Source organism: Parasteatoda tepidariorum, chromosome X2 (genome assembly GCF_043381705.1).
Source record: "Parasteatoda tepidariorum isolate YZ-2023 chromosome X2, CAS_Ptep_4.0, whole genome shotgun sequence".
In the NCBI taxonomy this organism is placed as follows: Eukaryota; Metazoa; Arthropoda; class Arachnida; order Araneae; family Theridiidae; genus Parasteatoda; species Parasteatoda tepidariorum.
This window is the reverse complement of record NC_092215.1, coordinates 45,137,178-45,161,934: the sequence shown is the minus strand read 5'-3', so window position 1 is coordinate 45,161,934 and position 24,757 is coordinate 45,137,178. Positions and strand designations below refer to the sequence as shown.

The 24,757-nt window shown below is 33.3% G+C and overlaps 2 protein-coding genes across 6 annotated transcripts in view; both read left to right on the top strand.

Annotated features, from left to right (window-relative positions):
* LOC107454974 (leukocyte elastase inhibitor) overlaps nucleotides 1-975 on the top strand; it is a 43,458-nt gene extending 42,483 nt beyond the window's left edge. For both annotated transcript variants that reach the window (XM_016072355.3, XM_016072354.3), the window contains one exon: nucleotides 244-975. In XM_016072355.3, the coding sequence (XP_015927841.1) occupies nucleotides 244-555 (312 nt within the window). In that variant the 3' untranslated portion in view covers nucleotides 556-975. The remainder of the gene's footprint in view (nucleotides 1-243) is intronic.
* Nucleotides 976-8,397: 7,422 nt separating this feature from the next.
* Nucleotides 8,398-24,757, top strand: part of LOC107454981 (uncharacterized) — a 39,429-nt gene continuing 23,069 nt past the window's right edge. For all 4 annotated transcript variants that reach the window (XM_071188459.1, XM_016072367.3, XM_043049504.2 and 1 more), the window contains exons 1-2: nucleotides 8,398-8,592; nucleotides 19,282-23,748. In XM_071188459.1, the coding sequence (XP_071044560.1) occupies nucleotides 8,544-8,592; nucleotides 19,282-23,748 (4,516 nt within the window). In that variant the 5' untranslated portion in view covers nucleotides 8,398-8,543. The remainder of the gene's footprint in view (nucleotides 8,593-19,281; nucleotides 23,749-24,757) is intronic.

Genomic DNA, 24,757 nt, shown 5'->3' with positions numbered 1-24,757 from the left:
TTGGATTAAATGAAATGCGCTTTGAGCTTATTAAGTCCGTATATTTAGATCTGTGTATTTTAAAAACATTACTTCAAACCCAAAATAGAAAGGGAAAACTACAAAAGAGATAAAAATTATTCAAGACTAAATTTTATGTTAAATAATGAAAAATAGTTTTTAAATAATGCACATTTTTTCAGCGTGAAAACTTAATAGTGCACATTTTCTAACGTGAAAAGCTTACATTTTTATATCTTTTAGATGCCTCCTATATCTTTCGAAGACAGCCCAAAGAATTTGACCCAAGCTCTTTTCAGAAGTGGTCTAGTAGATCTCTTTACACCAGGATTCGCAGAACTTCTCGGCATGAGTGACTTTAGATGGTTGCACATCACTAACCTTATCCATAAGATAAACGTAAATATTAAGAATGGAAATGGTATCCAAGCACCTGCAACTGGTCAAGAAACAATACACATGAATGTCCAAGACAAGCCTTTCCTTTTTTTCGTCATCGATAATATAAGTGGACTAGCCTTAGTTATGGGCAAAATGGCCGGTAGACGGATATAATTGAATAACAAATAATTCTATTTTCGAACAAGTATATGTTACATTGAAAACTCCAAGGTGTGCTAAGTTATTTGATGTGGTTTTCAGGTTTTGTTCTTCTTCAAAGTGATAGAATTGCTTCCATATTTTACTTTGATTAAGTTTACGCTTCTATATTATTTTTTCTTTCCTTTTTTTTTTCTTTTTTTAATTTTGTGAATCGACATATTTGCATTTTTCGGCAGCAGAAAAGCATCATTTTTTTTTACTATAAAAGTATTTATGCATAAGAACGCAAAAACTGTTTATTTTCTTCTGTTTTTTAACTTCATGAATTTCATAAAATGGTTTAAAAAGTAAATTTATTGCTATATATGTCTCACTTATGTACATATTCACAATCTTTCTGTATTCATATGAAATAAAAGGTTTTGTATCAAATTATTTTGAAATTTATTTAGAATACTTTCACACAACCTTGTTTAATATAGGACATTATATTTGTTGAATATTTAATAAATAATAATGAGTACTTAATAAACAATGTGAATTATTAAATACAAGGCAACGAGAAATAACTTCGCAAGAGAAATAACATAACTTTCAAGTCACATATGCACTTTAATTGTAACTATTTATCTCCACCAAATTTTCAAATAATAATTGAAACATATTGAAACATTTATAAACATATGAGTAGCATTCAAATGAAACCCGGTCAGTAACGGTAACGATTTTATTAACTCACAAATGTAGTTATACCACAGTACACATACTCAAAAATAGTGGCCAAAACTGTTGGCACATTTATCCCATTGCGACACTATAGCCGGTCGATTCCATCTTTGAAGAAGCTAGCAGGCTATGGTCGGATGCAGGCCTGGACCCAGTCACGCACGTCGTCGTCCATTGTGAATCGATATCCGCGAATAGCGTGTTTTAGAGATCCAAGAACACGAAAGTCACACAGTGAAAAGTCTGAACTGTACGGTGGATGTTCCAGCTTACCTAGCTCTCCATCACTCCTTGTTGTTCCTACTTACTCGCCTACATGATCCGTAGTAGACGATAACTTGCATGACCACCTTCTCTTCGGCGTGCAACCACACTGTCGCTATGCAACGTCAAGCATTGAGCATGCGTCAGTCTCTCTGCCAATTAATGGTGCCGCCATACACACAGTTACGTGGTGCCCCATTAAGTCTAATGCAAAGTTAGCAGCACTGACCAGGTTTCATTTGAATGACCCTCATACTTGGGACATATTTACAAAAATATCAAAGTGACCAACTTAGGCCTAAAAGCGCAGTTGTAAGCATGCCACCAACCCTTTTTCCATGCCTTGCAACTCATATACTCTTACTAGTTCCATTTATTAAACAAGAATTTTTAGGAATAACAAAATGTTCACAAACACTTTGTTATTCCTAAAAATTTAGCACAAGATGGAAAACCGTCTGGCGGAGACCATTCTTGTGCTACAACACCGTTCCTTTACCTCTATGAGCTGAAGCAGAACAAACTTTTATAGACACGTTTTTAACACAAGCTAGGATCAATATTTTACATTAAAAAGAAGTGAAAATTTAGGGATAGATTAAGATATTTTAAACTTTGATTTTTGATCTCCAGTTGATCTTGGAGGCTCGAAAAGTTTGGAAACCCTTGCTCGAATCCAATTGTTTGCCCTGCGTAAGTTAACTGCTAGAGATGAATAATATATTCGGTAACCCCTCTTTTTTACCTGGTATTAAATTTTACCTGTTATGAAAATAACATTTTACTCTCCAACGTCTGTTACAAAATACTAAGCGAAAGTACTATACGAATATATTATCAAAAGCTCATTTGTTAAACTTTTCTGCTTTGTTTAATCTTTTATTCAGGTTTGAGTACTTTAAACAATAACAAATGTAATGAAAAAGATTAATATATTTTCTTCGTGTATTAGGAGATAGTTTGCAAAAGACTTCGTGTTGCAGCTGTTACTAAGACTAGCATAGGTTAACCACTCAAAATGTTCTTAGAGGATCACGTGTAATTTAATATGCTATAAACAATATGAACGCAGATGGCGGTTGCTCGGAATAATTTGAGATGATAAACGTATCTGTTCTAGTATTTGTTCCTTCTATTTTAAAAGATTTCAAAACTCTATAGATATGGGAACATATATTCATAACTGTTATGGTTTATTATCGGTTAACAGCTCTAACATGTTATTTAAGAACAGTTGTCACAGCCCATTCTATTCATATGCATACTCCTCACTCTAATATTATTAGTATCTCGGTGGTCTTCAACCTTTCTAATTCATAAATTCAATGACATTTGCCTACAAAGCGTTTAAATTAGCGACAATTCAGTTACCATTTACATGAGTATAAATTAGCAATCTATTAAACTTTTCCCAAACAAATATTTTGTACTATGAAAAAGAATTATTTAATCATTCCTTTAAAAGCTAAAACAATATTTGCTTCGTTATTTGGTTCATGCTTGATGTTGACACAAATTACTCTTGATGTCTATTTTATTTTGCGTTGCAAATTAATTTTGATTCCTTTTTTTCGGTAATAGGACTATTTAATTATTTATTTCTTTTTATAGGAATATTAAACTTTCCTTTAAAAGTTAAAACAATACTTTTAATTTTGTTTCATGTTTGATAATCTGATTTCTCAATAATGGCTTATAAATATTATTGTTTTTTCTTTCATTTTACAAAAACATTACGTTTCAAGCATTTAGTTAACAATTTCTAGGGGGCTTAAAAGTGGTTATTCGAGATGCCCAAAAAGTAGGTGTGAAATTTATTTTTTTAAGAATCAATCAATTTTTATTGAACGAATATTAAATTAAAATACCATCTATAAGAAATTTTTATACTTTACATAAATTGAGATTTCGACAGTCAATTATTTTAAATTCTAAAAGCTTTGGATGCATATTCACGTTAAAGATCATAAAAGAATTTATCCACTCTATAGAATAACCGTTTTAATAAATTTCCTTACACAAATTACATTTTATCAGGAAAAAAGAGACGAAGAACTTGAATTTCAGTTACGTCTGTAGCGGACAGAAAAAGCTTTCAAAATTAAATTAATCTCTTAAACCATCAATTTAACGTTTTGCGATCAATTACTCAATATGCTCTAGCAAAGAGAAATTTAAAAAAAAATTTCCTAACTATTCTTGCTGCATTTTTATTTTCTCCATGAAATAGTAAAAACTAATGGGAACTAGATGTAACTAAAATTGTTAATAAAAAATTGACTTTCGCTATGCAGGGTCAAAAGCTGAGTAGGAGATAAGAAATTTAGTGCAAAAAGTGTAAGAAAAATGCTAATTAACATTTTGGTTTAGACTAAAATAACTAACCTCACCTTTTTTCCACATTTTTTAATTTATTTTTTAAAAATTAAAATCGCTAAAAACACCTTATACTTATTCCAACACTCTTTTTTCATAATAATTTACCTACCCTATAAAATACTTGTTGCAATGAATTCTTTTAAAAAAACTCCGTTTTATCATTCTTCAATGAACAAAAAAGCTTTAATTAACCACCAAATTGTATAGAACATTTATTCAATATGATTTGTGTCCAATTAGGAACGAAAACATTACCTATTATGCATTGCACTATTCTCGATATATTTTTATCTTTACTGAAAAACAATTAAAACTAAAGAGTAATTAAAAGATTTAGAAGAAAACAACTAACTATCGTCATTGAATATCGAAAATTGAATGCTGGGAAATTAGTTTAAAAAATTAAAAGCTGCTCAAATTAACATTTTGAGTTAAATAAAGTTGATTTAAAATGACAAACCATACACCAGTTAGATATAGGACCATTTTTTCTAATAATGTAATTTCAAAGCATTGTTGGGATTAGTTTATGGGAAGAAATTCCTTTAGCTAATTGCCTAAAATTAATTTGATTTCAAAGACTATATTTTTGTGGGAAGGTGGATGAGTTTAGTTCATTGGTACAACATACATTTGCAGGCTTGTATGCTCAATTAGGGCTTATAAACCTTTGTCAAGTAGAAGAACACATAGCACAATACAGAGAAGGACATCACAAAGAATATATCCAGAGTTACGGCGGGTTTTTGGCGAACGATACCGCTCGGCCAGGGAGGTCCCTGGATGAGATTTTCAAAATGTTACCAATTGTAAGAAATTAGGCTTATAAATAATCGAATTTATAACCAAATATTCAGCAGATCATCGAAGTCAAGCATCACTGACTACGGTCAGTGTGCGGGTGGGTGACCACTTGGATCAGTCTGCGTAGGGACCGAGGGTGTGCGGTATTGGTCCTCGTTAAACTGTGCTACCGTTAAGTGCTCGACTTCGCGCGCAGGTCGTCGGGCTACCGAAGCGGGGGTGCCATCCCCTCCGCAGAGGATCAAAATTGTGATGGCATGTCTTCGGATCATCATCCGGGATGTTTCCCAGACTGTCGCCAATTGCCCATTGTGCAGCTCTAGGGCGACGTAAATTAACAACAACAGCGACAATAACCGAATATTATTGGATTTTCTGGAAATCATATGGATAAAAATAGCTTCCCATCGATTTTTCACATTTTTTTAAATATCATTTCAGTGAGGAGAAGGTTGCTATATTTTGCTAACTTGCTTTTATGTTGGCTATTTTATAGTTTCTTACGTGTTATTGACCTCTAACGCATACCTAAGTATAGACATAATAATTTTTTAATATTAAGTAAAACAGAAATAAGAGTTATAATAGTTTCAATAAATAACTCATAACTATTTTATTTTACCTTAATACAGTTAGCAAAATGGATAAAAAATATTATGAGCATGTGTGACTAGGAAGGGAAAGCAAAATAACACCAGTGTTTTCAAATGGTTCGAGTATGTTTGATGCTTGCACATCGATCTAGTCTAGTTGATTGTTGTATTTATATTTGGTATCAATATCAGGACACCAAGGCCTTCCACTATATTATCGCGCAATGTAATAATTTCTGGGGTTTTGATCACCACGAGAATTCTGTAAACAACCATTCTAGATGCAAAAATGAGGACGTCTTTTCTCCAAACATCCGGACTCATGATCTTGAGACTCATATTGCAAACACTGCAATAAAAACCGCACTTCTGACCAGCGGGATTGTCCTGCATTTCTAAACTTTGATAAAATAATGAAATCCGAAGCAAAAGATTATATAAAACGCGTGCTGAGTTAAAATCGGAACTTGACAACTTCTCGGGGTCCATAGGGCAATTAGTTGGAAGTACCTGAGCAAAACATCAATGCTGGTGGATTTGATTTTATTTCATAACCGTCGTTGAACAGCCGACCCAATTCTTCGGGTTAACGATTACCAATGTTCAACTCCGTAGCTTTGTAATTTTGAACCCGATCCAGCAGACAAGGGAACTTCTGGATCAATTATTGGGAGAAATTTGCCTTCGTGGAGGACTTTTTGATGGAACTAACCCGCATTTGTGTTAATGGAGAGGAAAACAACGATATCCTCCTACGTTTTGCCTGACAGCAAGGGAACTCTAACCCATGATCCGTTTACCACTGAGGATATTTTACGTCAGCACTGTGGTCTGTGCAAGCCGGAGGCGGAATTTCAATCGACCAGCCATCGCTGTGATTCGAACCCTATTCAACTAATTAGAAGGTGAACGCTCTATCCCTTCAATTATGTAATTTTATCAAACAGCTAATCCACAATCACTACTCTCACCTTGGCTACCCATTAATCTCCTCATAGCATCCTCCTGTTACAAAAAAAACATTGTTTCCGCAAGTGCCACCGTAAAATCCCTTTCTACTGCTTGGATCCCGGGTCACTTCAATATACCCTTCAATGAAACCGCACATAGGCTGTCAAAATTAGCTGCAGCTCGAACCTTTAGACCTTTATCTCTCCCAAAGATGTCTCATATTCATTACGCTCAGACTCAAACCACGAACTCAATAATACATGTATCAACTCGAAGCATCATAAACGGTTCCATTCAATTAACAAAATCTCACTTAGCCAACCCCCAAACCGAAAATATGATAATATAGTCTCTGAAAAAAACACAATTCAATTAATTGCAGTTTGGAACCAGATCGAACTTGCAAACTTCCCGTTTGTGACAATTGTCATTCCCCAGAGTCTTCTTTGAGTGCAAAATGTTTGATCTATATAGACAAGATCTGCGCACCTCATTCGGGGTTTTCTTCTGCTACGACGAACACGAAAACCTTTTGAAAAAATGAGTGTTCTTTTTGAGCTTAACTAAACTATTCTAGTTCCAACTTCTTACCTTTAAGGAAATCTAACAATGTTTTATTTATGACAGGTGAAGCCTTGGTGTTCCTGCGTCTCTCCAAAAGAACACATATTTTGTTTCGTTTTTCTACAATCTCTGAAAATTGCAAACTATGCAACCTTTACTTATTTTCCACCCTCGTACTTCAATTCCTCATTATCTTTAATGTTCTTGGTTACAATCGATGCACCGAATCAGCTTTACTTTTCCATGATCACCTCGCAGCTTCACTTCCTTCCTGCTCAAAGCACAGAGGATAAAAGCGAGTAACACAGATCCTCATCATCATCAACTCATCCTAATTCCTTATCATCACTAACTCATGCCAANTGACTTCGGTGATCTGCTGGGAACCGTGTCTTAACGATCAGTCCACTGCGGGACAGCGACAGTCTGGGAAACATCCCTAAGGGTGATCCAGAGACATGCCATCACAATTTTGATCCCCTGCAGAGGGGATCTTATCTCTCGAAGCACAGAGAATAGAAGCTAGTAGCACAGATCCCCTTCACCATCATCAACTAAACTCATTTTGTAGCCTCTCTGGCTAAACGGTATCACCCGCCAAACTCTCTATAGAATGGAGGTAGCGGGTTCGAATCCCGCCGTAACCCTGAATGTAACTTCATGCTGTCCTTCTCTGAATCATACTATTTGTCAAAGGCTTATAAACTGTACCTATGTAATTAAGCAGACATGCCTGCATGTATGTGTACCAATTAATAAATGCATCCTAGTTGTCCAGTGGTTAGAGCATTGAACTTCGGTCTAAAGGGGCCAGGGTTCAAGCCTTGACTCCACTAAGACCCACCAAGTACATGCGATATACAAGCTCGCAAAATTTGGGGAATTGAAAGTACTGTGGTCGGTAGCTGAGCGGTACCATGAGTACAGGTATCTGGAAAAAATTTCCTTTCCCTTCAGTTCTATGTCTAAATTAAGGAAGTGGTCTCACAAATGAGATTCCCTCTGCAGAGTTTCAAAATTGAAATGCTATGTCTTCGGATCAGCCTCAGGGATGTCTCCCAGACCATCGCCAAAAGCCCAATGTGCATCTCTAGTACCACGTAAATAAAGTACCTACCTATAAATAAATCAACTCGTCTTCATTATCATCAGTCCCGCAGTGGATTGATCATAAAGACACGATTCCCAGTAGAACAGCGAAGACAAACATCGCTAGCTGCAGTCAGTAAACAGGTGAGTGACCATTTTGATCAGCCTGCGTAGGGACCGAAGGTGTGCGGTATCGATCATCGTTAAACTGTTCTAACGCAAAGTGCTCGACTTTTCGCACACGTCGTCGGGCTACTTAGGCATGGGAGTGATCCCCTCTGCAGAGGATCAAAATTGCGATGACATGACTTCGGATCATCCTCAGGGATGTTTCCCAGACCTTCGCCAATAGCCCGTTGTGCAGCTCTAGTGTGACGTAAATAAAGTGCCTACCTTCTTATCATCAATTCATGGCCTCAGGCGCCCAGATAGATATCGATGATGATTATGATTACCATCATCAACAACTCAACTCACAAAAGCTAAAATTGATGGAAGTTTCCACATCATGCGTGGCATGAAATTCGAGTGTAGATCAGTGGTGGTTTTATCGAATGTTTATCGAATTTTATGATTGCTAAGATTTTAACTAAAGAATTTTAAAAGATTTTAATAAAATATCTCTGCAACATGAGCAATCAACGAAGCTGTATTCTGTTTATTGCGCTTGTGGTTATTTGTAAGTTATATATTTAAAATTATTATCTACAAATGTTTATAAATTATATATTAACCTAAAATATAGTAATTTTCATTTTAATGTACGTTTATAACCATAATGATTGCTTAACTAAACTTTAAGAGCAATAATTTGCCCTAAAAGTTCAATTATCATGAAAAATGATAATTGAACTTCAAATCCTGAATAAATCATGAAAAATAATAAATCGTGAAAAATGATCTAGTTTTATAATGTGCATTAAATAGTTTTTAGATAGAAATATTTAGCAAAAGAAATTTAAAATATTTTCCTGAATCTCATTCTTTTCATTTAAAAACAATTTTGATTACAAAGTATTTTTCAAATAGAAAACATCTATATCTAAATATATATAGCGGAATAAAATGTTTTTAACTTAGCCAACTGTAAACTGTATAATGCTTTTTAATTTACATATGCTTTTCTAATATACTGTGAACTCTAATTGACTTTGGTATATTTCCGAACCGGTGTATACCAAACCGGATATAGTCGCCGGATTCCGGACCGGTATATCCGGTGACTTTGGGTGTATATATATACCAGACTTCTAGTATATGTTTTAGCAAATTTTGACACTTTCGCTGGCTTTTAAAGGTTTTTTTAAATTGTTTAAAAATATTTAACATCTTGTAATTTTTGAGCTCTAATTACATTTATATCAAAGTATATAAATATTATGCAAATTTTATGACTCTTTTAGCTTTAAAAACCATTTTATTTAGATTAAGTACAATTCTAATAGTCGATATACATCGATTTGCATAATAGTTTATCCTCATTTTTAGCGTGAAGAAATAATATAACATTAATAAAACAATATAATCTTACAAAAATATTTTGATGTTTATAAAATAATATCGCAACTTTGCTGTACCGTTAACTAGGTTTCTACTCACCTACCTTACCATTTACACTTTACCTAGTTATAGTTACTTAATTTGCATAAAAAAATACTGCAATATAGATTTATTTGCTAAATTTCAATTACAGCAAATAAAAGTTGCTCTTAAAAGTTTTCATGAATTAAATGTTACCTCAATTCAGTGTTTTTAAATAATGGGAAGACTATATTTAATTTTCCTAAAAAAATATAGTTTACAAACTTTGAATAACTTGCAAATTATTACAGTAGAAGCTTCATTTTTATTTAAACTTATAATATTTTACTGAAATGTTTTTTAATCCAAATGCATTGTCTTGTAATTTACCGAAACACAAATATAAATTTCAACAAATTATATTTAAAATAAATGTATAAATTTCTTTTCAAAACACTGTTCACATTCTAAAATATTTTTTAACTGTGCCATTAATTTTGAAAATGAAATAAATCCATTTGGAAAAGGGAAAAAGTTGAGGGTAAAGGTTTTAATAAAATCTCGACAACGGTAAATCAATTTGTGTGATGTTTTTAACACTATAGTTAAATGAAACCTCAATGTGACAATGACTAAAATCGTAAAACAATCAACGACTTTTTAGCTTCAAATGGACTTTCACAAATAACAACTCAAACTAAGAACCATTTTTAGGGCAGATTATTGCAGCTGCTGTAATAAGTTTGTTGAATAGAGCGACGTCAATATTTTGTAAATTGGGAAAAATTTTATTTTTAGAAGTTCTAATAAACAATATAACTTGGTTTCCAATGTTTCAAAACTAAGCGATGAAATTTATACAAATTTTGGTTGTTGATATTTTGCTTACTTTTTATCAAATATATTGCACGTCTCTCATATCTCTAAAAACATTGCGTTTTATCCTGTTAATATATATATATGTCTCTTGAATTTGTAAAGATATTGAATTTTATCAGCAATCTGCAAATATATAATGTAGTCCTCTTGAATCTTCGAATCTGCAGTTGGTAAATTTAAAATTGAACGGCCTAAATAAATTTTGATATGATTGGAATTATATATTATACATAACACAACACTCACTTGATAAACAGGATGCCCTAATTATATGGAAACAGTCAAATGTTTGCGTTGAATCGAAATTCTTAAAATACATGACATATTTTTACAATGCAATCACAACTAGACCTTACTCTTTGAGGCGGGTAAATTAGAAATCTCAACCACTAATTCTTATTGCAGATTTTCCAGAATTTTTTGTTGCAGATTTGTATTTAGTTGTGCAAGAGCGATATTATAATTTTTAGCCTCTGTAAACTGTATTAAATTTTATGTGTAATTTCTATCTAGTTCTGTTACGACTAGTTTGACTTTGTCTTAAATTTTCCCTCTGTACTAGTTAATTTTTACAAACTTATTTTATTTCAAGAATTATTGCCTATGTGCATTAATGTTTCTTTAATATTGTCTCTTAAAAATGACTTATGTGTATTTTACTGTAATTATAAATATTTTGTGCCGAAAAAGCTTCTTTACATAAAGTACTGTTCTTTGTGCTTCATTAGGCCAGGAACTTTCAGTTTTGTGTTAAGTAGTTAACACCGTTTTTGGTGACACTTTTTATTTCTTCTTCCACTAATTTATATCAAGTTTATCAACCCAATTTTGGATTAACGGCAAATGTTCAACTCCGTAAGCTTGTAACCAATCCAGAAGACAAGGGAACTCCTGGATCAAGTATCGAGAGAAATTTGCTTTCGTGGAAGAATTTTGATGCAACTAACCCGCATTTGCGTTAAATGGAAAAGAAAACCACGAAAGCCTCCCACGGTTAGCCCAACGGCAAGGGGACTCTAACCCATGTTCCGTCAACCACTGATAATATTTTACGTCAGCACTGTGGTCGGTGCAATCAGTATGCGGAATTCGTAACGATCAGCCATCGCTGGGATTCGAACCCGATCCATTTCATCAAAAGGCAAACTTTACTGTATATTACCCAAACTACATTTTTTATACCTGCTGAACAGTATTTTTTACTACTAAATTTTAATATTGATAAATAGGAACGGGTAAATGCCAAAAAACTGCTGACACTCTAAAGAATGAAATACTCAAAACGTTATTAAAAGTAAATTTTTAGGAAATTGGAAAAGTCAATACTCCTTATACGTAAATTTTACGTATTAATGGAATGGATTTTGCAAACTACCCTTCAGTAAGATTGCTTTTGTATATTTCATGATAAGTTTGACGAAAGAATATTTACTATTTTTTTAATAAAAATAATTGTGTGTTTTACGTTCCATTGCCAAATCAAATTTAGAATTTAAATTTTGGTAAATTTCGGTTCGAGTTCATTTACCCAATTTTTCTGTTTTCTTGGATAACCACTTTCTTCCATAATTTGACACATTTCAACTTGCGTACATTTTGCCGTACTGTCGACGTAAATATGTAAAAATAACTTATTCTTTCATTAGTAAAAAGTGATTGGTAAAATATTCTTAAAATAAACGAATTTGTTTACGTTATATTTTACGTAAATTATCCGTTTTTTGAAAAATTAAACGTTTTAAGTTACGCAAATTTCGATGTATTGTTGACATAAATATTATATAAAAATAAAACACTCATTCTATTCTAGTAAAAAGTTATTGGCAAAATATTCGTAAAAGAAACGAATTTGTTTACGCAATATTTTACGTTTTTTAATAGTCAATTTTTGCTATAATTCGACGTTTCAGTTTCACATAAATTTTACGAATAGTTAATAATAAAATTTGGAGGTGAAATATACGTATTTTCGCGTAATATTAATGGTTCTGTTTTACTTGGGTTCATTTTTTTCGTGGTAAATAAACTCCCACTACAATATTTTCCTGAAAAATTTGACAGATGTGGAGAAGGGCTTTAAACTCAAACAAATTCAGATTCTGTTTAAAATGAAAAATTTTATTAAATAGTTAAAATTAAAAATTTAAGTTCGTAGCTTATAATTTTTTGTAAGATTTGTTATAACCGATTTAACAAAATAAACACCTCACAAGACGTTATATTGCTTTCTAAAATTTAACCTTTTCAAAAAATTTTTTTTCCTCCGAAAAGCACAAATTTAATTAAACTAATCAAACTTGAAAACACAATTCATCTTGTAAAATTTTCACAGCAATTATATATTCAATCCGCATTTACATAAAATCTTCTCCTGAAATTAAACACTATTTTATTTTTGAGCATTAGTTAGGTTTTCAAATAATTAGTTCACTATTCAGAATGTAGCATGCGTGCAATGTAACTATGCATTTTTTTTTACTTTAAACTCTGACGTAAAACATTTTATAATTACTAACTTTTTAAATTTTGAGCATTTTTCTGCTGCGTTTAGCTGTTTAATATTCCAAAAGTCTCCCGCGTAGAATTATACGAAGTTAAGTTGTGCAAAAACTACTTTAGGCAGCAGCAAAATTTTATTTTTTAAATGTGCTTTTGAGAAAATATAACTTTGCTTATTAAACCAGTGGCTAATGCAAAAATCCTTGTGAAATACGTATTAGTTTACAGTAAAATAAAACCTTAATCAATAATTTAATAAATACTTGATAGAGATGTACTTATGGTATAAGAATGTTTGCTTCATTGAACATAGACAAGGAAAAATATTTTTACACTTATTCTAAATTTATTATCGCATGTAAACAAAATTTTGCCCTTGCAACATTAGCGATGCAATCTGACGATATATTATACAGAACATAATGCATAGTAAAAGTCTTGTTCTTAGTAAATATTTTTAATTGCAATAGTAAATCATGAAACATTAAGAAATTTAACTTTAGTTTGGTACAATGAAGGTTTTTGGTAGGTTGAAGGTTTGGTTTAGAAAAAGTGTGGGAACCCTAATACATTCCAGCCAGCCTTAAAAAACCACCAAGGGTGAAATGCTTGTAGATTTTCAATTTTAAATATTTATTTACAAATATTTATGTAAAAAAAAACTTAAAGTCTTTAGAGGTCCTCCAAAAGTAAACTACTTCCTTTTTAATAGCAACTCACGCGCATTTAGTAAGAGCTGGCTGTCCGTGAGCATTTGAACTGATTATTTCATTTATCTTGATTTTGACTTCGTAATATTATTGTCGACATTTAAATAATCCTAAAAATAGGTATTTTAATGTAATCAAGAGAAACTTGGCAAGCTTGACAATATGTAGAATGTTCCAAAACTCATCCAGCAAATTTAGAGGAGATAAAAAGAATCAAAAGGACGAAAAATTGGTATGCATCAGGGAATCTCAGATCACGAACTTGTATGGTCGATGGGAAAGATTTCACGACCTGCTAATAAAGCAATGGTTAAAACATGAAGTTTATTATTTTTCTTTAAATCTAGCTATTTCGTTACTTAAAAGCATAACAGTACTATAACTAATAGGTCTTATTAAAATATGTTTGAATTATTGATTTCATAATTAGTAAAAAATTTTCTTTGATTTAAAAACCAAAAATTTACAGTTAAACACGTTGCTACTATTAATAAAAATATCTCTGTGATCGTAGAAGTTGGTAGCTAGCTATGTTATTACAAGGGTTATTCAAAGTCAGTCTGCAACATCGTAAAAACAAAGATGCCAGAGTGTTTTGAAGTCTGCCGAAGCGATGACAATTCAGACTATTCGACCTTCATTTTTCCTCTTCTCTAGATTCAGAGCCTGCTTATATTTATCTCAGATTTCACCCTCAACGTGGTTTGCGACTCCATGTTCTATTGAAAAATTTTCATCCTCTTAATGCCCTTTATCACCCGTTTGGATTTGCCGGTAAAATTTTGGAAAGACATGTATGAAACATAAAACATCCATACATAAACATGAAACAACTCGTGAAGGCATGAAATCAGAGAAACAGAGAGTTCAGAAAACGGATGAAAATAAATGAAAAACTCAAAAAAGATGAATAAAAAAATTAATCGGGTTTGAAATAAAATCTCAAAGTAAGTTACATGCACAGCTTTTTTAGCAACAAAATATGAGATACATAGCTTGCTCAGCAACGTAATATAACATACATAGCTTGTTCAGCAACGTAATATAACATACATCGCTTGCTCAGCAACGTAATATAACATACATCGCTTGCTCAGCAACGTAATATAACATACATCGCTTGCTCAGCAACGTAATATAACATACATCGCTTGCTCAGCAACGTAATATAACATACATCGCTTGCTCAGCAACGTAATATAACATACATCGCTTGCTCAGCAACGTAATATAACATACATCGCTTGCTCAGCAACGTAATATAACATACATCGCTTGCTCAGCAACGTAATATAACATACATCGCTTGCTCAGCAACGTAATATAACATACATCGCTTGCTCAGCAACGTAATATAACATACATCGCTTGCTCAGCAACGTAATATAACATACATCGCTTGCTCAGCAACGTAATATAACATACATCGCTTGCTCAGCAACGTAATATAACATACATCGCTTGCTCAGCAACGTAATATAACATACATCGCTTGCTCAGCAACGTAATATAACATACATCGCTTGCTCAGCAACGTAATATAACATACATCGCTTGCTCAGCAACGTAATATAACATACATCGCTTGCTCAGCAACGTAATATAACATACATCGCTTGCTCAGCAACGTAATATAACATACATCGCTTGCTCAGCAACGTAATATAACATACATCGCTTGCTCAGCAACGTAATATAACATACATCGCTTGCTCAGCAACGTAATATAACATACATCGCTTGCTCAGCAACGTAATATAACATACATCGCTTGCTCAGCAACGTAATATAACATACATCGCTTGCTCAGCAACGTAATATAACATACATCGCTTGCTCAGCAACGTAATATAACATACATCGCTTGCTCAGCAACGTAATATAACATACATCGCTTGCTCAGCAACGTAATATAACATACATCGCTTGCTCAGCAACGTAATATAACATACATCGCTTGCTCAGCAACGTAATATAACATACATCGCTTGCTCAGCAACGTAATATAACATACATCGCTTGCTCAGCAACGTAATATAACATACATCGCTTGCTCAGCAACGTAATATAACATACATCGCTTGCTCAGCAACGTAATATAACATACATCGCTTGCTCAGCAACGTAATATAACATACATCGCTTGCTCAGCAACGTAATATAACATACATCGCTTGCTCAGCAACGTAATATAACATACATCGCTTGCTCAGCAACGTAATATAACATACATCGCTTGCTCAGCAACGTAATATAACATACATCGCTTGCTCAGCAACGTAATATAACATACATCGCTTGCTCAGCAACGTAATATAACATACATCGCTTGCTCAGCAACGTAATATAACATACATCGCTTGCTCAGCAACGTAATATAACATACATCGCTTGCTCAGCAACGTAATATAACATACATCGCTTGCTCAGCAACGTAATATAACATACATCGCTTGCTCAGCAACGTAATATAACATACATCGCTTGCTNGTCAGTGTGCGGGTGGGTGACCATTTGGATCAGCCTGCGTAGGGACCGAGGGTGTGCGGTATTGGTCCTCGTTAAACTGTGCTACCGTAAAGTACTCTACTTCGCGTGCAGGTCGTCGGGCTACCGAAGCGGGGGTGCCATCCCCTCTGCAGAGGATCAAAATTGTGATGGCATGTCTTCGGATCATCCCCAGGGATGTTTCCCAGACCGTCGCCAATAGCCCATTGTGCAGCTCTAGTGCGACGTAAATGAACCACAACAACAACCCTGAGCCATTATGGCTCTTTGAAGACACTTGAATAATTTCCAAGTTATCTTTCTATATTAAAACTTACAGCCATCGCTGTCACTGCCGCTATTTCGAAAAAAAAAAATTACTTCGCCTACCGCCAAGAAAAGTGCTTAAATATTCCGATATCAAAAAGTCAAAAGTCCGATATCAGTGCTCATTAGTTTTTAGTTATTTTAGGCTCATTCCAAGTGTCAGAAATAAAATAAAAATTTACCAACGTTTTTCAACTATTTTCACGAAAATATGTTTTAGAAAATTTAGTCATTTTTTTAATTGAGAACCTAAGTTTTTCAGTTTTTTTGGAATTCTATTTGGGAGCCATTTTGATTCAATTAAATGAAATATCGTAACTACAGATGGTGGCTCATATGTAGCCCTCAATTGTTTGCAAAGCTAAATAAAGTCTATGACACAAACAGCATATCAAGCACGTAATCACAAAGATATCTTCTCTAGAAAGGCAGTAAAGTAGTACACTTAGGGAAAACCTTTGTATTTTCGGGTGACCACTGCGAAATGACAACTACTAGGGTGATTACTCTGATGGCGAGAGTTAATACACTAGGCTCATACGTCTATCTTAGCCAATTTTGGCGTTATTGGAAAGGAAAATGTTAACACTATGTAATTAATTTAAAAGCTTTATTCTAGTAATTTTTTGATAAATTTTTTTTTAAACTTTAACCTCAGTTTTTTCCTCGCAATGAAAAATGCCATATTTTTTTAATATAAAGGTGTTTTTTGTTTTTGGCTATCAAAAAAAATGAAAGATGGGTTTGAGCTAGGATATTTCAAGATTTTTATAGCCCAAAAACAGTTTACTAACCTCAGATATTTTCGAACGTTTTTTTTTTTCGTTGATTTTCCAATATAAAAAAAAAATTAAGATTGTTTCTTTTTTCTTTTAATGAAAGTTGTTTCCAGCCAAAGTACTTAAATAATCTTTTACAGAGAAGAAGTTTTTCGACTTTAATTTTTTCTTTCGATGTTTAACCGAAATACTTTTAATTATAAAAATATATAAATGATATATTATTGCAGCCTAAACTCTTATCTTTAAAAATGACTACATCTCCCTATGTTTAAATTTCGTAGAAATTATTTTTATGCTTTTTCACAGTTATTGATGTAAAGGAAAAGCTATTGACAGTAAATTTAAACGCATTGTTGCTAACTACAATAAGGTAAATAGAAAGATGTTTTCAATCTTGAGGCTCAATTGCCCCTTTATTTTTAACAAATATTTGCATTTTGTGATAAGTTGAGATTTGATAACTAATATTTAATCAAATTAATCTAAAGTATAAAAACTGACATCCTTAACAAGATGAATAAATAAAATATCTGCAAGTTATTTATTGAAACTCTCATTGGACAGATAACACCTATTTCTGTTTTGCTTCATATTAAAGTCCAGAAGTGGACTGATCATAAAGACACTGTTCCTAGTAGAACACCGAAGTCAAACATCCCTGGTTTCGGTCAGTAAGCGGATGGGTGACCACTTTGATCAGCCTGCGTAGTGACCGAGGGTGCGCGGTATCTGTCCTCGTTAAACTGACTTACTGTAAAGCGCTCGACTTCGCACGCAGGTCGTCGGGCTACCAAAGCAGGGGTGCCATCCCCTCTGCAGAGGATGAAAATTGCGATGGCATGTCTTTGAATCATCCTCAGGGATGATTCCCAAACCGTAGCCAATAGCCCATTGTGCAGCTCTAGTGCGACGCAAATAAAGTACCTACATTAATAAGATAAAGAGAACAGAAATGAAAAGCGTAAGCAATTATACCAATAAAAATGTTTGTTGCATAATCATAGAGGAATATTGTGATTCATGCTCCGTTGCTCCAATGAGATGAACTATTTATTGGATACAAATCAAGATAAATGTCTTAGCATGATTTCTGAAACTTATAGCAATTTTTCACATTTGATGGAATTTTTTAATTACTTAAACGTAAGGTTGACAAAAAAATTTGGCAGATTGAAGTAATGAAATTTTAGATAAAATTTGAACCATATCACTAGTAAGTACAAGCTGAAATCAACGTAACTCAATCATTCAATTGCTAGTCCTATCTAGAAAAGTGCAAAATTTCAATAAGATTGGTGCATTAAGTTTAGAAAACATACTCCCCGATTTCAAATAATTCCGAGAATTCAGACTACTATTTTGGCTTCAGACTACTATTTTGTAAGCATAATTGTGAGTCAAAATAGAAATTATAGGGTTCTTGATAATTCTCTCTAAGTTTTCAAAAGGCAACAGTAAAGAAACTAAGAAAACCATGGCAAAAAAATAAATTACAACTAATACATTCGTTAATAATACATGCGTTCTAATACATACATGCGGGAGTTCTTATCGTAGACAAACTCTGAGGCTGTTTGTTGTGATGGAAACAAGAATAGCGCATTTCAGAGAGGGTAGCTTCTCTTCATTCTAGAGCTAACACAATAGACCGAAGAAAAGATTCCCTTTCTCTCCCTAACCCGAGACGAAATATGTAAATATCGAGCCCACACCCCTGCTTGAAATAGATATACCTCGTTACCATAGTCACAGCCACGGGTCCAGACTAATTGCTAGGGGAGTTCTTACTTTAGACAAACTATATTTAATATTCCGAAGCTTCCCCAATCCAACTATGAGCTTTCGTCCTGGCAACTGTGACCTCTGTATGAACACGTTTATTTCAATTTAGCGAATTCTAACACACAAACTTTATAATTCTCTGAACTCTTAAACTACATTTTAATTCATTTGCTGCTTTGATTCGGAGGTGTTCTTATAAAGGCTGATTTATAAAATAAAATAAACTTTATTCTTTTCTGTATTTAGTGCACGACTAGTTTAACAGACTTCTGAAACCTTTAAGAGAATTATATAAATAACCTTGTGCAATTCTCATTTGGCACTTGATCCTTAAATATATAAAATTTAAATGCCTTGCTAATTGGATTTTTTTTCTTTCAGTGCTCTACTTGTACTATGAATCTATACCAAAGAAAGAACTTAATAAAACAAAAGAGAAACTATTAAATGAAAATTTTTCATCTTATAAAATGCTAAAAGATGAACCCAAAGTCTTGTTCGGTCGTCAATTATTATCATACTCTACTGAAAATGCAGAAGATCCTTCTCAGAAAGAAATATCGAGTCATTCAACGAAATTTTTCCAATTTAGAACGCTAAATACTTTTCCTGATACAGATCATAAAAATAAAGTAAAAAGAATAAAAAGAAACGCCAGAATCAGAAAAAGTATTTATAAATGGAAGTTTAACATTAGCTTATCAAAGTTGGATGATGAATTTACTAAACAAACTGATAACCTCAAAAATTCAGTCAACGAAAATCAAAGGGAAGAAGAATCTCTGAATGTAGAAATTTACATTGATGGAAAAACTAAACAGTTTAAAAACCTGGAACATTCTTGGCATGTCGTAAAAGAGTCTTTGAGAAATTTTTATAAGGAACCAAACGAGCCACGAAGCCAGGATGCACTTAATTTTCTCGATTTTTCCTCTCAAACTAGTTCCTCTCAAACTGAAGAGTCTACCAAAAGTTCTAAGGATTTTTTCTCATTAACTGTTCAAAATAGTTCAGAAAATCTGATTCGGGAAGAAACTAAGAAGATAAGTTCAAGTTCAAGAGGTAGGGAGGCTAAGTTCCTTTTTCTAGATTTTGGAGGTGGTGGAAATAAAGAAAACCCACCTATTTTGTCTGAAAATGGGGAAAATATGATTAATAAAGTTACTCCCACTGAATCTATGCACGACCTCTCATTTTTCAATTCAACTGAACAGTTTGACATAAAAATTGTAAATGGTGGTGTATTTTCCTCAACATTACTCCCAGAGCATCAAAAACTTGATCTTCCATTGCCGGAACCAAATCTTCAACTAACAAGCCCCGAAACAACACTAGATTCTACTATAAAAGCTACAAAACCTAATACTCCAAATCCTACATTTAGTAGTAACGTTTTAAATTGCAATGGTTGTGTCGTACAGGAAATGAAATCTTCAACTGAATTACAAACTGTTGCAGATAGAAAAACTGATGCAACAAACAATGTAATGCAAACAAACATACCGATAAACGTTATAGATATATCCCCTGATTCGATTCAAATGTTTTGCCGAAACTTTGTACAAAGTCTTAGAAAGTCACCCAGAGTTGAGGATGAGTCAGCTGAATTTGGAAGCGGTCATTTAGATGCAGAAAACAATATGGAAATTCTCAAAGAAACAGAGATAGGAAGTGGAAGTTTTGATGTAGATAAGTTCGAAAGTCTTAGAGTGACGACTCCAACTGTAGCCACTCTGAAAACAAGCCAGCAACAATTAGGTCTTCTTCAGCGACTATGGAACATAATACCAAATTTTAGAAGCAGAAACCAGCGCAACTTGGTTAGCGATGATTTAGAGATTTCGGGGTTTCCTAAAGACTTTTCTGTGCAGGATTGTAAAGACCTTTTCACTAATCAAATAAAATCTGAATTTAGCACTCTTCAAAATATAGAAAAAACTACTTTATCAGAAACAAAAAGTATCTCTTTATTTCCTCCAGATAATCTAATAAGTGAGACTGAAAACAGATCAAGAAGTAGTTTCGATTTCATTGAAAAAACAGGTGCCGTGAAAGTTGATGAAATTACAACTAGGACAGCATCAGATATAATTGTCCAATTCCAGAACAAACCTTCTTTTGAAGAATTGTCTTCAAGTATATTTCAAACTGTTCCCTCATTCCATGACCAAATTAAGACAGCTGATAAATCTGAAATGATCAACATCGTTCCATTTAAACAAACAAAATCAATTGGTGAAGTTAATGAAATTACAAGTATACCAACACCAGAATTATTCGTGCCATTCCAAAACAAACCTTCAGTTAGTGAATCGACATCAAATGTGTTTCAAAATATTCCCTCATTCCATGATCAAAGTATGATAACTGATAAATCTGATATGGTCGACTTTGCTCCCGTCAAACAAACAGAATCTGTTAGTAACCTGGAAAAGATTACAGTAACAGAAGGGTTCTCTTTGAAAGTTGAAGATTCTGGGGAACAACAGAAGGTTTCTAGGTCAACGGTTGTTCATCTGATGACTACATCAACTGCTTCTCCTTTGATTGAGAGTTTAATTGGTTTAAGCACCGAATCTTCTATTTCACTAAATGCTCAAACACCAAATATAATCTCTAGTGAAATTCCTGAAGACTTGAAAATTATACCCTCAGAACGCATAATTCAGGAGGATAAAAAAATATTTTTCAGTGATTTAAACAATGATGACGTTTTAGAACTTGGATCATCAGATGAACGAATAATTTCTGATACATTTACTACAATAGATGAAATCGAGTTGAAAGAAGTTACTCTTGGTCAAAATACATTTATATCAGAGCGAAGATTTATCCCTAACTTTTTCAGTGGGGGTAGCGGTGCACGTGATTTACCCGAATCTTTTATTTCCACCGATACTAATACGATTAAAAATGAATTGAGTTTGCCAAACACAAATGTTCAAAGTGTATTTGATAACCCATTTCTGGAAGAGGGAAATGCATTAAAGACAACTGTCGATTTTATACAAGAACCCATGATTGACGAAGAACGTAGATTTATCCCAAATTTCTTTAATGCGGGCAGTGGTGCACGAGAATTACCCGAATTCGGTATTTCCTCAGATGTTACATCGTATGAAAAAGAAATAGTTTTATCAGGAACAAATGTCCAAAGTGTAACTAGTGGCATATTTCTGGACGATTCTTCAGAGAAAACAGTTAATTTCATGCAAACTCCCGTGACCAACGATGGTCGTAGATTTATTCCAAATTTTTTTAGTGAAGGCAGTGGTGCACGCGAATTACAAGAATTGCATAATACTACTGTATCTGATGGAATATTTGTGGAAGAATTATCTGAAAAGGAAATCTCTAAAAATTATATTTTGATAAATAACAACAATGAATTTTCTTCGTTAGAGCCTTTTGATGTAGGTAGTGGAGAAAGAAAGCTAGATGAAGTTACCATAGATACTAAAAATTTAGATAATAATTTTCCCGATAATGTATCGCCACCTGAATCCGTGACCTCATCTTCTGATGGTTTGATCAATGAGAAAATAATTACCAAAATCAATACAGATCCTCCTGTTTATCGAGAAATTTTCATGAATGACACTGGTAGTGTTGAATTTGTCGATCCAAGAAAAGATAATTCAGACCAAAATTCGATTTTTCAAAGCAGTGAAAGAACTGAATATTCCTTGACAACTCAGAAACCTTGCATTAATTGTTCAAATGTTTCTTTAGAAAAATCAAAATCCCAGGTTGATACCATTTTTCTAACTCCAGAAGAAACCCCATCGGAAAACAAACAACCAAGTAACGAGACAGAGGTGGCTCAAGCCGTAGTTTCGTTTTCTCAAGATTCGGATGTAGCAAGTAGTACGTTTTCTAACTCTAACAAAAAGAACCCTATATTTGCTGATTTATTAACTGAAATTGACGTTGGTAAGCAAGACAAAAATAAAATATATTTAGAACCAGAACCAGAGATGTCCGTTCAATCTTTTAAGCCCACAGAGCCCAGTAGAACAACCGAATTAAATGATGATCCTCCACCAGATAGTTTCTATTTCTCTTTAAAACCTGAAGCAACTGATATATCTTCTAAGTCAAAGATTACTGACTCTGTAATTGTTGATTCATCAGGAGGTGAAACAGATCCAATCAATAGTGATAAAATACATCTTAAGCCAGAACCTGAGATATCTTCAGGGTCTCTTACAAGGAGAAGAGGAGCCAGATTTGATATTTCCCCAACAGATATGCCCGGTTTTACTTCAAAACGAGAGACAACTGTATCAGAGGTTCAAATGTCTCTGCGACCCACACAATCTGTTAACTTATTTCAATCAAGAAGAGGAGCACGTGGGCATGATTTATTTGATCTTGAAAAGTTGGATTCTGAAGCCACCTTATCTATTTCTAAGGAAGAAACAGAATCTGGTACTTCAGAAGCTGTCGAAGAAGCAGCAAATTCTTTAACAGGGGCTAAAACTAAAAGAACACTGAATCATACGCTTACTGTTGAAGATGAGGAAAATGGCGCAACTGAATCAATTAATCTTTCAAAACCCTTTGAGGCCCTTTTTACTGAAATGCCAGGAAATAAAAATAAGTTCTTTACTACACTATTTTCAGATAACAGCTCGATGACAGACTCAATCTCGCCTGCTTCTTCAACGAAAGAAATGCAATCAACGGAAGTCAATCTTAACCCAGAACTCCCATCTCCGAAGTTTTGTGAGAGTGCAAGTGAGTGCAATGTATCTCTAAACGAGCGATGTATGCCAAAGGACGATATTCTGATATGCAACTGTGGTAAAGCTTTTAGAAGGAATCTGAAAACAAAAAAATGTGAAGGTAACTAACATATATTTCATTTTAAATTGTATAATTTACTATGCGTGTTGAACCACCTGCGTTGACAAGAATGAGCTTTTCCAAAACAGTAGACCTTATAGAAATCGGAATATGGGGGGGGAGTTGCACGTTTTTGTGATAAAAGCATCTTGTCGTGTCACAAGTGGTTAAAGTAAAGTACTTAAGTGCTTTTTGTAGGATATTATTTGAAATTTCTTAGTCCATTCTTTTAAAGACTGACTAAAGTTGTACAAGGTGTCAAATGTTAATGTATTTTATCATTTATATAACATTTTTCCAAATGTTGACGTAGGTGGATTTTGCACTAAGCAAAAAAATTGAATAAACTTTTTTTGTTTAATTAATTGGATCTGATTTTAAGTTTGCTCTCATCAAGTAAACAATCTTTTTATTTAACTAGTTATTTTTGATTTTCTGAACTCAGAAAAAAAAATCTATTTAAACACGTTCTGAAATTTCTAACTGTGTAAAGCTCTGTTTTTAATCCTAAAGTAATTAAAATATTGTCTTTTAATCCAAGAAATTAAATTTTTAAGAGGCATTTGGGAGGTCGGTTATATTAATCTTGAAACCTTTATGAAATTCAGCTTTTTCGGAAAGCTTGTAGTAAGTGAAACATGTTAATGATTATCATATTCTCCAATTTCGGAGGAAGAATCCTTACAGAGACGTCCTACAAACATGAAACATCTTACAAGATACAATCTCGTTTTCAAAGAGCCTGTTTTTAAACTTTTTCCCTAAATTCTCCCTTATTCAGATAAAATCGAGGAAAACTGACAATTAGATTCTGTAGAATTAATGAGATAAGATTGAGAAATATTTTTCCATATATGGTTACATATAAAAATATAGTTGAAAAATATATATAACCATATATTTCCTATATAGTTCATGAAATATACATAACCATACATGATTATGTACTGGGTGCAAAAAATAAACGAACCAGTCTGAATAACTTTTGATCAAATGATCGGATCTTCAC